The sequence below is a fragment of the Anas acuta genome, chromosome 11 (genome assembly GCF_963932015.1).
Source record: "Anas acuta chromosome 11, bAnaAcu1.1, whole genome shotgun sequence".
NCBI lineage: Eukaryota > Metazoa > Chordata > Aves > Anseriformes > Anatidae > Anas > Anas acuta.
In genome coordinates this window covers 20,553,295-20,571,615 of record NC_088989.1, presented here as the reverse complement: position 1 = coordinate 20,571,615, position 18,321 = coordinate 20,553,295, and the positions used below count along the sequence as shown (strand labels likewise).

Genomic DNA, 18,321 nt, shown 5'->3' with positions numbered 1-18,321 from the left:
CTGCTGAATCGGATGTGCTATGAAAAGTCCATGTACTTAAGCAACCTAGGTTGGGACATCCCCTGCTTGGCCTTGCCCCCCACACCCCTTTTTTTTCTTTTTTACTGTTCAGCTTCAGCTGCCTTAAAGGTGCTTTTCAGAAATGAGTGGAACTGTGAAAACTACTCACTCTTTTTTCACAGTGGTATCACATCTGGAAAGTGTATTTGGGTATCCTGAGGTTTGCTTCTGTAAACTGGGATGTGCAACAAAGTGAGTACAGCTGGGTTACCTGTCCCAGTGTTTCCTGGCAGATGAACACAGTAGATTTGGTTTTGACATTTTAGGGGGTTGCCCAGATTTTCCTGACTGTTTCCACAGATCTACATCAAGGGGCGTATTAATCTCCTAGACAGTAGGGGAATAAGAGTAGCCATTTCATAGAATTACTCTAATCACATTACTCCTTTCTGGTGAACAGTAATCATTCATAAGACTTGCACACTATGATAGAGTAGATTGATTATTGAATTCCGTGCATTCCCTCTCATTCTCCAAACAGTGCAATCAGAATTTAACCTTTGGAGCTTCGTGGTGAAAAACTGTTAGCAAAAGGAGTCCCAAGTATAATAAAATTAGTACACAGTTTTATTTTGAACATTTCGCATTTGTTTTAATACAAAATGATGTAGGTCAAGAAATAATTTACAAACTTTTAAGTTCTTATCCTGGCATTTGAAATAAGAATGATTCCAAAGGAAGTCTGTAAGCTATTCATAGGAAATTGTCATTATGTACAAAATATTTATTGACATGATTTAAACATCACATTTGTAAAAATGTGAACTGGATTGCTATCTAGCATATGAACTACAGGTAAAACCTGGCAAGATAACTTGTTCGAACAAGTCATTGTTATCCAGTGCTAACAAAATAGACAGTAACTTTCAGTGTTTTTTGATTTTCCTCCAAGGTTGTATTAGCCTCAAAGTCATTTCAGGGTTTTACTGCATTGTGAACAATATCTGAGCCCTCTTATGATTGCATAAAAATAAATTTTTGAAACATTACACATAAAAAAAAACCAAAAAGGTAGAGGCAATAAAGTATATTTTTATATAACCAAGGTTTTTTTTTGGTTCTGTGAAGAATCATTTCCTCATATCCTTTTTTTTTTTTTTTTTCTGAGCTGAGTTAAGTAAGCAATACTGAAGTAAAGTATTTTCATTTACCTGTAAAACAGTTTCTGCCCTACACAATTCCTATCAAAGTAGGTTATGTAGGTAATATACTTTGCCAAAATGAACTGTCCCATGAGCAGTAGTACCCTGGCATGAACTTGTCAAATTTTTAATGATTTTAATATTTTTGTCACATGGGATTAATACAAAAATAAAATTACAGCTTATTTTTCAATCCAAAAAGTTAAAATAATTTCAAAGCTTTTACCTTTCCAAGTATAAGACTGCAAATAGTCAACTGTGCATCCCCTACACAGAGAGACTCATTTAACTCAATTATTAAAAAAAAAAAAAAAAAAGTGTGTTGCCAAGTTCAAACTTGACAGTTTATCCCTAAAAGAGATTTACAATGAGAGGTGGCTATATTTAAATATTTATGCTATAGATCTATATATCCCAAGTAAAAATACTTATATCTAGAATTCTGTGGGGAGTTACAATAATTAGGGTCCATAAATATTGCTGCAGTTCAATTACGGTACAATAATTACAAAATATAGAACATCTCTTTACAAATACAAATCAGTATATATTACAATTCATTTACAATAATTTCTACTATATAATTTTTAGCAAACTATCTTATCTAATTCTACTTTAACCTGGTTGCAAGTGCATTAGTCAGAATGCAGTTATTCCAGTATGTTTTGCCCTTAACGTGATAGTCATAAAACAGACTATCTGAATGATATTTTCCTATGTAAACTGGTGTTACATATGACAGAATATTCTTTATATAACTTCTTTTTCCAATGATTTCTAACAGGTAGAGCATGACAAACTGTATTTTAGAAGAGCATTAAGAAAAGAAATCAGGAGGCAGGTTTGAAAATAATTTTAGAATGGATATGCAATGAATAGCTGATATGCTATTGATTAGGAATGAAGGAATGACATTATTGGTTGTCATCACTCATCTTGTTATTTCCCACACAATTTTGTGCTGGAATTACACAGACATTTCATTGACAAAATCCTGCTCTACTATGAAGGACAGCAGCACAAGGTTGAAAGACAGGCAAGATATTACACCTCAGAATCCCACTCTAGCCCTCAAAAACTTGACTGTCATAACCTGCTTGGTTTCAAAATAACCTTATTCCTACAGAGGAACTGACGATTCTGTGGGAGGAACTTGACGTACCCAACTTCAATCACAATTCAGCAACCCAGAGATAATCTATTTATTAGTTATGGCTTCCTTGAGGTGTGACATCACTTGTACAAAACTTGATAGGTTATTAACTCCAACTAGTGCCTAGCATCTTTAAACTATGAGGCACTTTTTCTGTTATTAAAATCATTTTCCGTACTAAATACTATAAGCTTGTAATGCATATCATTTCATCAGCTAAGTCTTCTTCATATCGTCCTGGTTCTGGTTCTTCATCACTGTAGCCAGGACCAAAGTCTTGAAGTTCATAATCTTGTCTGCTTAAAATGGGAAACATATCACCATTGGTCCCATTGCTAATATTTCCATTGAGAAGATTACTTGCTGCACTTTCCATCTCATCAATAGTCATGTCACACGCATCAGCAATCTCGTGTTTTGTAGCTGAGACAAATTTAGGGTCTTTTGCATACCTTCCTAAGCCTTCAGATATAAGTACCTGGCAGATGGAGAGGAGAGAATGAGATATAAAGTGGAATTATGGAAGGACATTCAGATCATAAAAATGTTTTTCATTTGTGGAAAATACTAGAAACTCCATGCTAAATCACAAATCACAGAATCACAGGATCATCTAGGTTGAAAGAGACCTCAAGATCATCGAGTCCAACCTCTGACCTAACACTAACAAGTCCTCCACTAAACCATATCGCTAAGCTCAACATCTAATCGTCTTTTGAAGACTTCCAGGGATGGTGACTCCACCACTTCCCTGGGCAGCCTGTTGCAATGTCTAACAACCCTTTCGGTAAAGAAGTTTCTTCCTAATATCCAACCTAAACCTCCCCTGGCACAACTTTCAACTATTCCCCCTCGTCCTGTCATCAGGCATGTGGGAGAACAGACCAACCCCCACCTCGCTAAAGCCTCCTTTAAGGTACCTATAGAGAGCAATAAGGTCACCTCTGAGCCTCCTCTTCTCCAGGCTGAACAAACCCAGCTCCCTCAGCCGCTCCTCGTAGGACTTGTTTTCCAGACCCCTCACCAGCTTCGTCACCCTTCTCTGGACTCACTTGAGCACCTCCATGTCCTTCTTGTAGCGAGAGGCCCAAAACTGAACACAGTACTCGAGGTGCGACCTCACCAGAGCCAAGTACAGGGGGACAATCACTTCCCTAGACCTGCTGGCCACACTGCTTCTTATGCAAGCCAGGATGCTGTTGGCCTTCTTGGCCACCTGAGCACACTGCTGGCTCATATTCAGCCGACTATCAACCATCACTCCCAGGTCCTTCTCCGCCAGGCAGCTTTCCAACCATTCCTCTCCCAGCCTGTAGCGCTGCTTGGGGTTATTGCACCCCAGGTGCAGGACCCGGCACTTGGCCTTGTTGAGCTTCATGCAGTTGACCTCAGCCCATCGGTGCAGCCTATTCAGATCCTCCTGCAGAGCCTTCCTACCCTCAAGCAGATCAACACACACACCTAACCTGGTGTCATCTGCGAACTTACTGAGGGTGCACTCAATGCCTTCATCCAGATCATCGATAAAGATATTAGAGAGGACTAGCCCTAGTACCAAGCCCTGGGGAATGCCACTAGTAACTGGCCTCCAACTGGATTTGACTCCATTCACTACGACTCTTTGGGCCCGGCTATCCAGCCAGTTTCTAACCCAACAAAGCATACACCAATCCAAGCCATGAGCAGCCAGTTTCTTGAGGAGAATGCTGTGGGAAACAGTGTCAAAAGCCTTACTGAAGTCAAGGTAGACCACATCCACAGCCTTTCCCTCATCCACCAAGCACATCTCTTTGTCATACAAGGAGATTGGGTTCATCAAGCAGGACCTGCCTTTCATAAACCCATGCTGACTGGGCCTGATCGCCTGCTTGCCCTGCAAGTGCTGCATGATGACTCTCAAGATAATCTGCTCTATGAACTTCTCTGGCACTGAGGTCAAACTGTCAGGCCTATAGTTCCCTGGGTCTGCCCTCCGGCCCTTCTCGTTGATGGGCATCATGTTTGCTAGCCGCCAATCGACTCAGACCTCCCCCTTTAGCCAGGGGGGACTGCTGATAAATGATGGAAAGCGGCTTGGCCAGCTCCTTCACCAGTTCTCTCAGTATCCTCGGATGGATCCCATCTAGCCCCATCGACTTGTGTACATCCAAGTGCTGTAGCAGGTCACCAACCATTTCCTCATGGATAGTGAGGGCCACATCCTGCTCCCCATCCCCTTCCACCAGCTCAGGGTACTGGGTGTCCAGAGAACAATTGGTTTTGCTGCTAAACACTGAGGCAAAGAAGGCATTAAGCACCTCAGCCTTTTCCTCATCTTTTGTAACTAAGTTTCCCCCCGCATCCAGTAAAGGATGGAGATTCTCCTTAGTCCTCCTTTTTGTGTTGATGTATTTATAAAAACATTTTTTGTTATCTTTAACGGCAGTAGCCAGATTGAGCTCCAGGTTAGCTTTGGCCTTTCTGATTTTGTCCGTGCACTGCCTCGCAACATCCTTGTAGTCCTCCTGAGTGGCCTGCCCTCTTTTCCAAAGATTATAAACCCTCTTTTTTCTCCTAAGCTCAAGCCACAATTCTCTGTTCAGCAAGGCCGGTCTTCTTCCGCACCGGCTCATATTTGGGCATGTGGGGACAGACCACTCCTGCGCCATTAAGCTTTCCTTCTTGAAGAGCGCCCAGCCTTCCTGGACTCCTCTGCCCTTCAGAACCACCTTCCAAGGGACTCTGCCAACCAGTGTCCTGAGCAGCTCAAAGTCAGCCCTACGGAAGTGTAAGACTGTGGTTTTACTGGTCCCCCTCCCGCTTTCACCAAGAATATAGAACTCTACCATTTTGTGGTCACTCTGCCCAAGACAGCTCCCAGCCACCACATCTCCCACCAGTCCTTCTCTGTTTGTGAACAGCAGGTCTAGTGGGGCACCTCCCCGGTAGGTTCACTAACCAGCTGCGTCAGGAAGCTATCTTCCACTTTCTCCAGAAACCTCCTAGACTGCTTTCTCTGGGTTGTGTTGTGCTTCCAGGATATGTCTGGAGAGTTGAAGTCCCCCACAAGAACAAGCGCTGAAAATTTTGCAATTTCTGTCAGCTGCCTGTAGAACTCCTCATCTGTCTCCTCATCCTGGTTTGGCGGTGTATAACAGACCCCCACAAGGATGCTTGCCTTGTTGGCCTTCTCACTGATCCTAATCCATAGGGACTCAACCTTATCATTCCCAGCCTCAAGTTCCATGACATCAAAATTCTGATTAAGAGAGCCACACCACCACCCCTTCTGTGCTGCCTGTCCCTTCTGAAGGGCTTATAGCCAGTCATTGCAGCACTCCAGTCATGAGTGTGGTCCCACCACGTTTCTGTGATGGCAACCAAGTCATAGCCTGGCTGCCGCACGATGGCTTCCAGCTCCTCCTGTTTGTTATCCATGCTGTGTGCATTAGTGTAGATGCACTTCAGTTGGGCCATTGCCTTCTCCTCTGGCCTAGCCATTGTTACCCCTGGCACAGCTCTAACAAGCCTTGTTTCAGCTTGTCCCCCTTCTGACCCAATTTAAAGCCCTCTCAATGAGGCCCGCCAGCTCCTGGCCTAGGATCCATTTTCCCCTTAGAGATATGGACCCATCTGCGGCCACCAAGCCGGGTGCCGTGTAAAGTGCCCCATGGTCAAAAAAAAAAAAACAAAAATTCTGTGTTGGCACCAGCCTCTGTGCCATGGGTTTATCAGGTGGGCTTTCCATGTCCTCTCTGTACCCCTCCCTGCCACTGTAGGGATTGAAGAAAACACCACCTGTACTCCCGCTCCATCCACTAACCTTCCCAGTCCCCTAAAACTCCCATTTGATAGCCTTCGGGCTTCTCTCTTGAATATTATCACTGCCAGCCTGGACTATCAAAAGAGGATAGCAATCAGAGGGGCAAACCAGGTTGGGAAGATTTCTGGCAATGTCCCTGACCCTGGCCTCAGAGAGGCAGCAGACTTCCCTACGGGTAGGGTCAGGCCGACAAATAGGGCCCCCTGTTCCCCCGAGAAGGGAGTCACCTACAACGATTACCCTTCTGTCTTTCTTGGTGGAGGCAGTCCTGAGGTGTGGAGTCAACTTCCTCGCCCTAGGCATCCTCCTGGGTAGACCTACCACCTCATCCTCACCCACCGGTCTCTCAAGCTCCAGGGCCTCAAACCTGTTGTGTAAGGGCACCTGGGAAGGTGGGGCCGGTAGGGGGGGCATTGCCTGCGAGGTCGATCAGGGACCTGTCTCCATCCCTCAACTCCCAGGTCCCCTCCCTCTGCCCAACTGCAACAAGGCAGGGGGTCCACCCCCATTTGGGGTGTCTCAGCCCAGTACCTCTCCTTCAGGCCTGGCAGGGAGTTGCCCCACCCGTCTGTCTCCCGCTCGCACTCCCAGATAGCCCTCAACCTCTCCACCTCCTCCTTGAGCTCCACCACCAGGCGGACCAGGTCATCCACCTGCTCGCACCTCACACACACGGTGCCCTCTGAGGGCAACAACAGGCTCAGGCACTCCCTGCATCCAGAGACCTGAACTGTCGCATGTTTGAGTGGGCACTCAGTCTGGGTCATCACAGACTTTCTTGAAAGAGCTTTCTGCCTCGTGCAGACCATGGCGGTTCAGCTCCAGGCAGACAGCTGACAGCCGAGCTGCTCCTGAGCAGGGCAGGACGCTCTGCCCTGCCCTGCCCTGCCCTGCCCCACCCTGCCCCGCCCTGTGTGCCCGCCCTGCTCGCAGCGCTCCCAGGGGCTGCTTCTGATCATCAGGGCATGGGGGGCGCTGCTGGCTCCGCCTACACCTCCCTCGCAAGGGCTGCCGTGCCCTGGCGGCAACCTTGGCTGCGTCGAGTGGGCTCGGTGCCGGAAAAAAGCCCTGCCTGTCCCAATCCCCTGCTCCGCTGCACAACGCGTCTGCTTTGAAGCCCATCGCCTCGGCAAATCAATGATCCAAGTGATAGATGGAAGCAGGAACAGTAACTATGATACTCAGAAATGCAGTACATTATTTTACTTATCTTCAAATCCCCCCCCCCCCTTTTTTTTATATATAATACAAAGGAATTCTTAGCATTCTTTAGTATACTACAACTCAAACCTTGTGGTCCTTATTCATCCTCTCCGCACCTAGTATATTGATTCATAGAATTCTTGTTCTTTTATTTAGATTACTTCAAAAATAGTGATGTATTTATATAGAAAAAAATACAGAGAAAACTGGTCTGCTATCCTTCCCCTACAGCCCTTGTAGAAGGATACTTTACAACTAATCCTCATTGTCTAATAAACTTAAATTTAATTTTAAATCCTGTCCTTGAAGTGTTTCCAATTTTTCTTCCACTTATTTCTTGCAGTTTGATTTCCAGCTCCCTCACACTTATGTTAAGATTTGGATTTACCTGAAATCCTTTATAACATGACAACTCAGAAGAAGTTCCCCTATCTTTACCTAAAAACTGTTTCATTTGAAAGTGAAAATGCCACATTTTCAGGGAGATCATATGAACTGAGCAATGTGCTTTTTAAAGTTAACATAAAAACTGAGCAGACACACTTGACTACTTTAGAGGTTTCTGCAATACTTACCGCTTCTACCAAACTGTCTGCACTCCTCTGCTTGTCACTATGTTTATGCCTAAAGTCATTAGGTACAGTTAAATTGGCTGGTGTAAATGTTCGGTAGGAAATATCTGGGTCATCTGTATACCAGGAGCTCCTGTGCAAGGAAGGCAGGCTACCATTCATATGCTCTGTAGATTCTGCCTTGTCAACATGGATTAGAGGTGTGTAATACGGAGTGCAGTCCCTGTTGGGAGGGGTTGCAGGAGGGGTTGCCCAGGAACGTGTTGAACGACTTGGTGAATGTTTATGAGCTTTACTGGAATCCAGACCTGCAACAGCCATGACCTGGTGTGGGAAAGAATTTTAAAACTTAGAGATTTCAAATGCTCAGTCATACCCATTTCTGATTTTAGCAAACAAGCTGTTTGCTAAAATTTTTTTTTTTGCTAAAATGCAAAGTTAGCATTTTCTGATGTTTAAGAGTCATGTAAAAGAGAAACAGAAATGCGATTAGTAGATAGAAGATAAAATTGTTTTTTTTTTTTTCTGTTATTATAACTGGTTTAAGCACGTTGCTTTCCTCAGCCTCTGAGGAAGAGTGACCTGTTCACCTGGCATCATTTAGAATTGTTTAAAAACTTTTCTTACTGGTACAAGTCCTCTCTGCATGATGATGCAGGGGATAGAGACTTGTGCCACAGAAAGATTTTGTTTGATCATATGAAACCAAATGATTCAATTTAATTTGAAGTAATTAAAAACATCAAAAAATGAGTAAGACTACATGCCACAAGATCTAGTTTAGATCAAGTAAGTAGATGTACATACAATGTAATAGGAAGCAATAATCTGATTCACACAAATCAGATGCAGCTCCAGACACAGAACGTGAGCTAATTTATATTCACCATATATTGCCTATGCTTGTTAAAACGTCTTTTAATTATCCCAAAGCACCTCTATATTTCACAGCAACGTCCTCATGCATTGTAATGACCATCTAGTGCTATATATCTCTATTACATTATATACTGGGAGCTGCAAGATTGTCTAGAAATTCAAATTCATTGTCCTATTTTCATTGAAACAACACTAGTTTTTATGCAGCACCAAATGAAACAGTACCCTTTGACTCAGAGATAAATCATTAAGATAAACTTTTGTTTTACTAAATCCTTATGCAGGTAGAAAATACTGCAGTCACTGAGGTTTGCACACAAAGTACTGACTCGCAGATTTTCCTGTTTCCCCTGACTCAGTAGATCGGTGGAAGATCTTCAGGAACTCACCCAGGTGACCAAGGGAAATGCAGGCTGCTTAAGAATTGCAGTAGTAGCAGCTTGCAGCTACTGAGCATTTTCAAAGGATCATGGATGGTATCTCTAGGCTGTACAAATTACCATTTTCTCAGGGCCGCACGAGAGCTGGGTAATGAGCTGCAGAAAATGTATAGGTTGTACTTGCAAACGCAGCTGAGTAACTCCATGTGCAAAGATCAATCAATAGTTGCCACGTTATTCAGCCCTGGTCAAAACTGGGGTTTGCCAGCTGCTTGTTCCACTTAAATAATCATGGGGCAAACTATCCACTTTCAATGTTTTGTAGAAGGCAGATGTTAGAGGAGCCTTGCATCTAGCAGCTAGCAGAAAGAACATGGTACACACGTGGCCTGGAAGTAGTGCACAGGCAAACTGTGCTATCCACTAGTACTGTTTCAAGCAACAATGACAGTCAGAGGTACAATATGGAAGCTAAAAAGACGGAATTCATTATTAGTTTAAAAAAAAAAAAATGGATTTACCTGCTGCTGCATTAAGTGAAGTGGTAAAGCAGTGCGATGGTGGAAATTTGGAGAGAGTGGTATGTCATCTTGACTACTTTGTCGGCGGAGGCATTCAAAATTAAAGGAAGATCGTCTATTTGCTACAGGAAAACCATAATTCATTAGGAAAATAAAATACTTTCTTTTCCTCCAACTTTATTATTTCCAGAATTTCAGTGTGGGCCAACTAGCACTCAAATAAAAAGATATCCTTCCAATGAGAAACAAAGTCTGCTAACAGAAGTAAACAGCTGATAATAAATAAAGGATAGATTCAGCACATGAGCAAACACGGTCCTAGGCAGAAACATGAGTAGCCTAAAGTGACGCAATTTGAAGCAGCTCTGTTAACAAACCAAGCATTGTATAATGCAGCAAATTGATTCAGACTATTCAGAGTTTTGCTGTAAAATCCTGTGAATAGCTAAAGAGTGTTTATTCCTTCTTTCCCATAAACTCTTCATTCTAATGAGCCCAATTTCCCCAAGAAAATACCAAATCCCCAGTTCCCCGGAAGCAGCATGCAATATTAAAAACCAGGTGCAAGTCCAAGTCAACTAAACATTATTGATTCCTGATGTTTGTTGTGTTACCTAAGGCAATGATAAGCCATGCTCTCTGCTGTTACGAAGAACGTTTACTGCTCATGTCAATGTCAGAAAGAAAAAAAAAAATAGAAATCTAAACTGGATCTAGATGTTTGGCTCATGTGGAATTGTTTCATCTGGTCTTGGTGAAAGCCTGTGGAACGATGGGTAGTAGCAGGTGACATTCATTTATGTTGGTTTCAGTGTGAAGAAAACCTGGATGCTGAAGAGCAGCTAAGATCCAGCTATGTCCTCATCGGAAAATTGGAAAAAGCCTGACAGCACAAAGGAATGATACAAAATTTTGCTCTCTTGAAACTAATGGAAAGTTCTATCTTTTTTTCCAACACCAGGAATGTTGTAAAGAGAGTTGAAGAGTTAATTGCCATAAACTCTAGATTCACCATAATTATCACCGGCCCCTTAATGCTGGATAGCAATGACTGAGGTTCCTTAAAGAGCCACAAGATGAAACCAGGCTCCTCCGAAAGGCGATTCAGTCTACTTTTAATACAAACTCTGCATCTCTTCATTAACTCTATAGCAAACTATGTATACTGGAACATCAACCTGAAACTTAGCTCCTGATCCTAACAAATGCTAAATGTCCCAATACTGAAATAAAATAAAATAAAATAAAATAAAATAAAATAAAATAAAATAAAATAAAATAAAATAAAATAAAATAAAATAAAATAAAATAAAATAAAATAAAATAAAATAAAATAAAATAAAATAATAAATAAAGCTCCATTATCCAAAACAGGACATTTTGCAGATGCATCTCTCCAGAAGACAGATGGAAAGAACATGAGCATTAGTTCTCAGGGCACTTCTGTAAGTTACTCAGAGCTCAATTTACTAACTATAGTACTTAGCCAAGATAATGGATGTTACATGAACTTGGATTGAATTCAGATGCTAGTAGTGCAATGTTGCCAGTACTTTTTTAACACTTTAAGTGAGAACATGAAGGCTTCCTTCCAAGTCAAAGAGCACATAAACTAACTACAAATAATAGCCTTGAACTTCTTTTAAAATCTGCTGAGATACTAAGCCTCTAAAATTTCTCATCTGTGCTCCTGAACATTAAAAAAGTGCTTAAGATAGGAGGCCTGACTGTGCTCTTGTGCCATTATACTGGTGTAAGTCAAAGGGCTTTTCTGAAGCTCTTCCTATGCCTCCCTTATGTAACTTAGATCAAAAGTAGGTCCTTTTATCCTAGGATATCAAATACCCTCTTATCTAGTACATTCATCTAGCTGCTTGCATGTAAGAAAGAGCACCCTGCTTAGTTCACCCTATTGGTGAACTTCCTCTAAAGACATCTGTTGTATACTCTCATCAGAACTTCATCAGAAAAGTTAAATGGAGCCAAAAGGCTGCAGTCACAGGAAGCCTTCAGCCTTTCCAACACTTCCACAAGAAGACCCCAGAGGATTTTTACAAGAAGGCTGTTATCCTACAGTTTATGGAACGGATATCTGAAGCATCCATCTCTCTGGCTTAAAATTCCTCTGCTATCAGAGCAGCCTGTAGAAAGATGTACAGAAATCTCCTTTCACAGCCCCCCCTTTTTCTGAAATCTTTCCCTGCTGCTGCTGGAGGAAAGCCATCAGCTTTCTGTATGCTGACATTCAGCTGAGCTGAGCTATTACCCTTTGTAGAATGAGACTCAGTCTTTGTGCTTTTTTCTATCTGCCCCACTTAAGGTCAGAAAGTGACAGGCTTATCCTTAGGAGCTGCGTGCCCTACATGTCCAGATGGCACTGTGTATATGGTCAGAGCACTCAGGGACATGTGTAACAGACTTGGCAGTGCTGACCATGCTATACCTGAGTACCCTTAGGAACACTGTGGGGTGGCATGGAGCTGAGTTATGTTTCTCACGCATTCACCCCTCCACACCAACTCTCATTAGTTTAACACTCAAAGGGAGTTTAGTTTGCATTTCACAACCCAGACAAAGTGCTTCCTCCCTGTGAAGTGTCAGAAGGCCAAACTCCAAAACCTTTGCATCTGCACCTAATTTCACCAGAGGATTAGCACTGCTAACCTCTGTAGTATGGCCTGGAACATACAAAAACAAAATTAAAGGATAAGAAGCCTGACAGGTCTTAGTAATGCAGACAGAGAAACACTGTGCTTGATAGGAAGGGAAACCAAGTGAAGGATCTGAGAACTAAAAGAAAGGACAGTTAAAGAAATGAGTAAAAAACATATGTTGGCAAAAATTATTCAATCTATACACTGAAACGTTTTCCCAGACAGGAGCAGCACAGAATTTTAAGGTGCTTTCTACAGATGGCAGAGTGAATTTCCAGTGTAAATCTCAGATAAGATGCTTGGTCCAGGATAATGCTGTTATTTTTCACAGGGACTTGAGATACACATTAAAAACCTAAAGGCATTCCAAAGTTCTTTGGGCAGAAAAACAAAACAAAAACTATCAAAAAAACCACAACCCCACACCATTAAGCTCTCTCTTGGTTCTGTTTTCCTTGAAAACTGCTATATTTCAGTCTACTGTTTACTAAAGCAGCAAGAGGTAAAGATATAAATGGAAGCGGTCCCAGTGCCAGTAAGCAGCATGTCTGCCAAGAGACGGGGACGTGCCAGCAGGTCCAGAGATGTTCCAGAGGGATAACAGCAGCACAGCACATCCGTGGGTCTGGATAAGGGGGCACACACTGAATTCCTCTGATCAAAGTTTCAGAGAAAACTACTGCTGTGTTCTACCTTGCTTTCTCTTCATTTACCGATTCAAGTTAAAACTAGCAGTTAAATCAATTATTTTCATATTACTGCATGAGTGATGCAAGAGATATTAAAAAGGCTGACTTGTGTGCTAGGATCTCTGGGTTGAGCAATGTCTCAGGATGGATAGGTTCTTCTGCTGTACACAGTAATCTGCTAGCAACATTAATCGAGAAATGTCTTGTTTTAAATCCAGTTTACAAAGAAGCATTTTGAAACTGGATTTTTTTTTTAATAAATTTAAATAATTCTGGATTTGCAAACAAATTGTTCTTAATGTACTTACGTGTCGGTGTTGGAGGTAGCAGCCGTCTCCTAGGAGATCTTTTAGTATCATAACAGGTCTGTGAATCATCTTCCTCAAAAAACCCATGTGGGTGATGGTAACCTTTTGGTCTCTCAAAATCTGAGTCATGGCAGTGATGTCTACAGTGGTAATCATATATATGCCTGAGTTAAAGTACAATAAAGTAAATGTTATTTCAGAGTTTCTGTAAGTTGATCTATTTAGGTGTTTTCTAGAAGATAACCAAACATAACCAAGTATAACTGCATTATACAATTACATGACTCAGTTTTAAAACCCATGTTCTGTATGCAAACTGATTTTGAGATAGTAAGCATGAACATTTCTATCAGTATAATTACATAATAAATTCTCAGATTAATTTTTTATCAGTATATTTTCAATGAAGTAATTTTTACCATTACAAGCTAAAATATAAATTGCTTAAAAGACAAAAACAATATTCTGTTCTGCTCCTGCCATTCTCTTTTGTGAACCCTACCCATGGAACACAGAAACCCAGAGAACGGAACTCAGCCTTATACACTTGGATGCTTGTCAAAAATGAAATCCTGTAAGGTTATTATTTGGCTGTAATTATCATATCAAAATGAGTGGCTTGAGAATTCTGTATAACTTAGTTTTTATGCAAATCTTGGCTTCTATGCAATCCAACAAGATGCACATGAGTGTGCCAATCTTGTCAAAATTCAGATGGCAAAAAAGATAGGAGAGGAGGAGGAGAATAAAGAGTGTCTGTCACTTGTGTGTATTCATTTATGGCTCTAAAATAAAAGGCAATAAATTCCTCTACTACTTTTGAGCAGTTGTTAAATTTACTCATCAGAGGGAAGCACAGCTATTGTGAGGAAGAACACCACAATCTACTGAAGATCTTTTAAGTCCAAATGAAAGGTTAAGAAGCAACTTTGCTGAAGCCACATCACAGCAGTAATACTCAAGCCAAAGTAACTTAGGAACCACTCTTCTAAAGTTAGGAAATCCTATCCCAGTCCACTTCTGAAGACTGTGTGAAACAAAGCTGCAGTGAAAAGCTTTGATTTGTCAAAATTAAATTAAGGCTTTTTTTTTTCCCCTTAAAATTAAGTTATTAAATGCAAAGATCAAAGGAGTTAAATACAAACAATCAGGTAACAGTTGTTACACACAACTGGACCTTGAAAAAAAAACAAACTAACCCTACGTGACAGAAATATCACAATTAGCTAGGCTACTATTCTGAGTTTTGGCCAGAGAAAACACAAATGAGTGAGAAAACCAAGAGGAACTGGGTTACAAAATGAGAACTGTGCAGTTACAGCAAGGAGAGTTTGGTCAATACAAGTCTGCACATTGTTCAGTAATACAAATGTGTAACAAATGCCAATAATCTGACTGAAATGCAATCTATGACGTTTCCATAAAACATATGAACAAACCATAAAAACTATCAATTCCAATCACCTAAAGGCTAGGAAAATGTGACAGTGATTGTATCAGGGAGACAGAAAATGGTGCTGAGAGGAACATTAATAAAGTGGTAATAATGAAAATTTTCAAAAGAAAGACATCCAATTCATCAGTTAAGCTAATACTACAAGAAGAAAACCATTTCTAAAAGTTCCTTTAGCGGACCTTAACCCTTAATTCCACTGTAATTGAAATTTTGTTTATAAACAAAAAGGATTATTTGGTTATGCACAACTTTATACTAGTTTATACTCTGTTCAAATGAACTTTCTGCTTTGCTTAAAATCTTGTACAGAACTTTTGCTGAATCCAGCACTTGATGTCAAACACAAAGGTTTGCCGAACCTACACTATTTCTATTCACCATTTCACTTACCAGCAGTTGTGGAGTATTAACCTCATTAGAAAATTTTCACTGTAAGTACTCTTAGTGGAGCATATATGTATACATACATATGTTCCTGAAATCTTTTCTCAGTTTAACAAATATCCTCACCTGCTTCCTGATAACATGCTGTCTTCCTCATAATATTCTTCTCCACTAAAATATTCCTGTTCTTCCAAATAACGATCATCATTGCAATAGTCCCGAACTTCACGTTCTTCACGGCAAATAGTAGGTCGACGTCCATCACCAGAGTCAGACCTATAAGCAGCAAACAAATACTTGGGACTGATTATAGTTTAGACATAGCTCTTTGAAGGTGCATTCAATAAAAAAGAATTAACAACTCAGGCAGAATGTGACTTTGTAGTAAATTCTGTAGAACTACAGTTCAGAATAGAAGCAGTTTACCTGTTTCTTCGTGGCCTTCCTTTCTTTGTTTATGGTACAAATATGAAAATAATTAACATGGGGATGTTCTGCGAAGTCGAATACATTTAAGACATTTTTACAAAATATAAATTCAAAGTACATGGTAGAAAAACAGCCTCTCTCAAATCTTGGAAGGTTGCCACATAGCTAAAATATTAAGGAGCATTCACTGAGGTTCTTCCAAGAAAAATGCGTGTCCAAATCTAGACTAACTACAACTGAACGCACATTTAGCAATGCACTTCAAATAACAGACTACATCTAATTTTAAAATCTTGTCTTAGAAAATATTCAGATACAAGGCCAGGATACATTTTGGGCCCCTTATAAATGGGATCATACATAGAAGTATTTACAAAAGCTAACATAATTTTTTTTCCAATTTACGCAAGTCAATCTTAAACAAGGACTACCACCAGGTGTGATCTTTTGTTTGCTGAAAACTGCACAAACCTGTGCAGACTTTAGGAGGGTTTGAATAGTTTTGAACTATAAGAGAAGTTTACCCTTTTAAAACAGTGGACAATCTGACTTAGCATTCTGCACGTTAATTTATCAGCATATTCATTGTCATGCAGTTAGTCTGGAGAACCACACTGCTTCTTTAAATGAACAAAGAAAAAAAAATCTACTTTGTGCTTTTCAATTATATCAGAACAAAGTAAACTCACCTAATGTATGTTTCGTAGTAGCGGGTTCTATCCAGGTAAGCCATGAAATTATGGAGAAAGATACTTTAAAATCAGGTAGCTTTGAGAAGTCCATTGGTGATTACATTGTCTGTACTGTAATAATTTCATTTTAAATAAAATGACTATTTTCAAACCTTATTAAAGTTACACCATTTTCCCACATATCAAAGCTACAGTTCAAGTTTTGTACAGTAATAGGGAACTGAAATGAAGCTAAATATATGAATTAGTTTAATGCAGCACAATTTTTCTTATAGTGGATTTAAAACATATACATTAATTTAAAAGCAAATATTATTTTCATAAGTTTACCTTCTACTGCTTGGCCTTCTACGCTTCTCATGATCAGCTCTGGAGTATGAATGGTAACCATTTTCAGATCTATGCTCATGATTTCCAAAATTTGTGTGTTTTCCATGGACAACTTTGGACACGTTGGCATTATTGAGATTGGCATTTGTTGAGTTTGGAACTTGCTTTCCTACTGAGTTGTGGTTATGATGATTGTGGTATATAGAATTTCCTGGATATGGATTTTTCTCAGTATCACTTGCAGATGGAATTGAAGGCCGTTGAACATGTAAAGGACGGTGTGTGGTGTTGATCTGTTGAAATGAATCGCGTCTGTCACTGCTAATATGGTTTATGTGGTTGCCAAAGAGGGCACCGTTCCTCTGTTTTAGGGGAAGAGAAAGAAAAAACTAACATCAGGTACAAAAAACATTTTCTGACAGCAATGACTTACTTCTCTCCAACATGCATACAAAGTATCAAATAAATGTGATTTTTCTTTCTAATTTATGATGCTTCAGATGGGATCTGCTGAAGTGATAGAGATGTGATTGTGCTAATGACAGTATTTGTATTTCAGAGTCAAATTAGCGAACATTTTTCTTTTTCCATACAACTAAATGTGACATCCAGCTTACTCTGTGTTTTGTTACACAAGAGAAACCTAGATTCTTATACATGAAGAACATGCACCAAATTCCTCAAAAAGGGACAGGACTGTGTAATTTCTGAGAACACTTTGGTGGAATTCTCTCCTATTTTCTCAGAGCATTGGTTTGCAACAGGTGTCACTCAGACAGGATGGAGTGCCATGCAACAGTTTGCAAGCATATCTCAAGTAGATAGCATTAAGCTTCAGTGGTTCCATTCTTTCTTCTTGCAGAGATATAAGAAAGAGCAGTAACTCTTTACCAGTCCTGAGAGTGAAATGGATGAGAAAGAATTAAGTGATAAATTATGACTATGACATGCAGCTCTCTTTTACATCTAACCCAGATTATGTAGCCTCCCTGTCTAGCCAGGGGTGTGTCTTGGATGACAGCTCAGAATTGAAGCTCAGTCTAGAGAAGACAGAAGGTAATGATGGTTGGCAGAGAAATGCATCTACTGATGGTCACTGCACTGCTGTCTCCAGTACCACATCCTCCTCTTTTTGTACAGGACAGCAAACTATGAGCTTCTGACAATTACTGCAGGAACATGCCTTTACATCTACTTCTGAAACGTTGCAAAGAATTAAGTTTTCTTGCTAGCTGAAAAACAATTTGCTGATTACAATACCAACTTTAAGTGCTCACCATTAGCCTGAATAGCTAAAGCATAAAAGAGGAAAACCAAACTTTTTTCTCAATTAATTCTTATTGATATCCCTCACAGGAAAGTGGAACTGGCATTTGTGAGTTGACTTCTGTGCAATTCTAGGCATTCTTTTAAAATATGCAGCTCTGCAACTGGTTTGGCTGCCTAGAAGTTCATCTCTTCTTCCTGCCCACCACTGTAGATGTTAAGACATTTACTGTTTAAACCTTGCCACTATCTCAGTTTGAGCTGTCCTCATAGGCACATGCAAGACTCACACATTCTTAGGAATCACTAAAGAAAAAATAAGAATTAGAGAGAAGAAATTAGGAGCAGAAGAATGACTCTTGCTGGAACTCCTTCCTAAATTTATGGTGAGATGCAGATGT

General features: G+C 40.5%; 1 protein-coding gene across 10 annotated transcripts in view; it reads right to left on the bottom strand.

The window, feature by feature from the left end:
• Positions 1–625: 625 nt before the first annotated feature.
• The window catches only part of CACNA1D (calcium voltage-gated channel subunit alpha1 D), a 244,308-nt gene continuing 226,612 nt past the window's right edge, over positions 626–18,321 (bottom strand). For 9 of the 10 annotated variants that reach the window (XM_068694613.1, XM_068694612.1, XM_068694614.1 and 6 more), the window contains 7 exons: positions 16,655–17,016; positions 16,322–16,348; positions 15,330–15,479; positions 13,364–13,527; positions 9,713–9,834; positions 7,936–8,256; positions 626–2,833 (listed from right to left, as the gene is read on the bottom strand). In XM_068694613.1, coding sequence (XP_068550714.1) covers positions 2,540–2,833; positions 7,936–8,256; positions 9,713–9,834; positions 13,364–13,527; positions 15,330–15,479; positions 16,322–16,348; positions 16,655–17,016 — 1,440 coding nt within the window. In that variant the 3' untranslated portion in view covers positions 626–2,539. The remainder of the gene's footprint in view (positions 2,834–7,935; positions 8,257–9,712; positions 9,835–13,363; positions 13,528–15,329; positions 15,480–16,321; positions 16,349–16,654; positions 17,017–18,321) is intronic. The other variant, XM_068694619.1, reaches the window with a different exon arrangement.